The sequence below is a fragment of the Notolepis coatsorum genome (assembly GCF_963971535.1).
Source record: "Notolepis coatsorum genome assembly, chromosome: 10".
NCBI lineage: Eukaryota > Metazoa > Chordata > Actinopteri > Aulopiformes > Paralepididae > Notolepis > Notolepis coatsorum.
The window spans coordinates 370,001-372,500 of NC_140174.1; the positions used below are offsets into that span (position 1 = coordinate 370,001).

Consider the following 2,500-nt stretch of genomic DNA (forward strand, 5'->3'; position numbering starts at 1 on the left):
ATCGATTCTCTTAGTTCCTGATCGCTCGGACAGTCAAACAGCCATATCACACATAGGGGAAAAGCTTATATCTCCGTGAAAACAGGTCTGATTATCCTAAGACTGGTAAAATAGATTCCTTACCTGAGATCAGATGGTATCCAAAAAGATTATTCCAATTCCTGATCGCCATTCCAAAAATCGATCCTTTTATTGATCCAACGCTACATACTGTAAAGACATATTACACACTGTTCTGAGGCTCCACAATGACTGGGATCATCTCCGGTTACATGCGTGAGAAGTAAAATGTGGATTCCGGAGTTTTTTTCTCTCATCCATTTTCATTGAGTCCATTCCAAAAGGGTGCATTACCATCTGGGAGACGATAGGGGGCGCTTTTTTCCACATCTAAGCTCCTGATGGGGCTGGTTTCCCAACGGTAGACTCGGTTGATGAAATATGAATTCAGATCGCTAATAAATTTAAAAAAATCACGCTAATTGTCGTGCTGGGCATTCAGGGGGCGGGCTGATAACACGTGTTATGTCGTGGCTGGCATTCAAAGTGTTAAAATGGAATAAAAGCCAAAACAACCGTTGGATCCGAAACACGGATATGTCCGTGGTCGGCCGAGAGTGTGTTAACTTGTCCCTGTGTGTGTCCAGTCATTTTGACTAGCAAACGTTGTCATAACGTTACCTCAGGATACCACTGTCTATTGTATTTAGTTGGTTAGCTATTTAGCTAACAGCTTTATTTACTAAATTATGGAGGCTTTTTAATCATCAAGGTAGGGCTGGGCGATATGGAAAAAAATCATATCTCGATAACAATATGATAATGTTATCATATTTCTCGATATCGATAATTATCGAAATTGTTATAAGTATAATTTTTTTATCTTTTTTTTTAAACAACAGATGTATGTTTATTTTGCAGCAATTCTTTGTCGTTGCCGCCATCTTTAGTGTTACAGCCCCTCACACTCCAGTTCTCAGGCTGCAGCTGGTATGAAAGCGAAAGTAAACCGGCTTCTCTGCTGGCTGTGGCTCCAGGGGAGTTGAACAGTTCTGGCTCTGCTAGTTTATTTTCTATCTTTTGGCGCTTTTTTGGTGGACAAACCACCGCACATGTGCACCGTGACTCGTGACTCGTGACTCGTGACTGGAGTCTAGTTCTGCTAGCACACATAGCCTACTGTGTACAGACGGTTTCAAACTGTATTTTAAAATAGAAAGCAAACAAAATAAATTGACAAGAGAAAAATAAATCTCAATTTTGTCAGTATTGTCATTTGGACAAGCAAAGCCATTACTTTAAGTTGCAGGCAAGAGAGACAAGCCTATCCACTGTCTCTGGTTTTAAAACTGCCCTGTTGCAGGTCACAAAAAATAAAAATAAAAAAAAAATAAACGATTTTTCGATTTTTTTTATTTCGATATTCGATATCGATTATTAAAATATATCGCAATATTTATCGTTATCGTTATATCGCCCAGCCCTACGTCAAGGTAAGAGAGGATTTGTCATGATCAACTGAAGGCGCATGCTATGGAACAATATGTATCATGTTTCTTTTTTTGTTGGCTGGGTTTTGCATGCGGATTAAGGGAGATGTCAATCTGTTGTCGACGGGGGGAAAATAAGAATGAATCATTTCCACAGGGCATTATGACCAGAGATTTAAATATCAATAGCAGATTTTCTTCTGGTAAAAAAAAACAGGAATGACCGGATAATGGAAACCCTGCCCAGTGATCCAGACAATAGTTCACATTTAGGAGCACAGTGATGCGGGGCGAGGGAGGCGCTCGCGGCGTCGGTTCAGGAGAAGACGCGTATCGCTTGTAAAGATGGCGACGCAATGGGGGGCGTCTTCAGAATTGCGCACTCTGGGAGCTGGTATCAGAAAGTAGCGTCTTCAGGCGGCCAGGACGCAGTTCCGTGTGGCAGAACGGTGCAAACGATCAAATACTTTGCCTAAAACGACCAAAATCTTTTTAGTCTGGACATGGCCTGAGTCTACATGTGACTGAGTACACCCTTACTCGTGGTAAATTCATCCACAACACACTCTCTCTCTCTCTCTCTACCTACCTGTGCAGTGTGTCTCCAGCTGTGATCCCACTGTTTCAGGGTGCGCTGGGCGTCGTCCAGCTCCTGTTTGAGGCGGGCGGTGTCTGCGCTGGGGCCGGAGGGCAGCAGGGTGGGGGGGGTGCCCGGGGAGCCCTGGCCCGACGGGAGGTGCTCCCAGATACTGCTGCTCATCCCGTTCAGACCTGCGCGGGACAGAACGCATCGCCGGGTTACAGGAACCAATCAAACACTCTCGCACCACACACACAAACAGGAAGTGGACCCCCGTATAAGTGGAACATTCCAAACAAACAGGAAGTGGACCCCCCGTATAAGTGGAACATTCCAAACAAACAGGAAGTGGACCCCCCGTATAAGTGGAACATTCCAAAACAAACAGGAAGTGGACCCCCCTATTAAGTGGAACATTCCAAAACAAACA

General features: G+C 44.1%; 1 protein-coding gene across 1 annotated transcript in view; it reads right to left on the reverse strand.

The window, feature by feature from the left end:
- unk (unk zinc finger) overlaps positions 1-2,500 on the reverse strand; it is a 54,807-nt gene that overhangs the window by 10,016 nt on the left and 42,291 nt on the right. Inside the window, exon 14 of the mRNA XM_084322302.1 lies at positions 2,080-2,261. Within this exon, the coding sequence (XP_084178428.1) occupies positions 2,080-2,261 (182 nt within the window). The remainder of the gene's footprint in view (positions 1-2,079; positions 2,262-2,500) is intronic.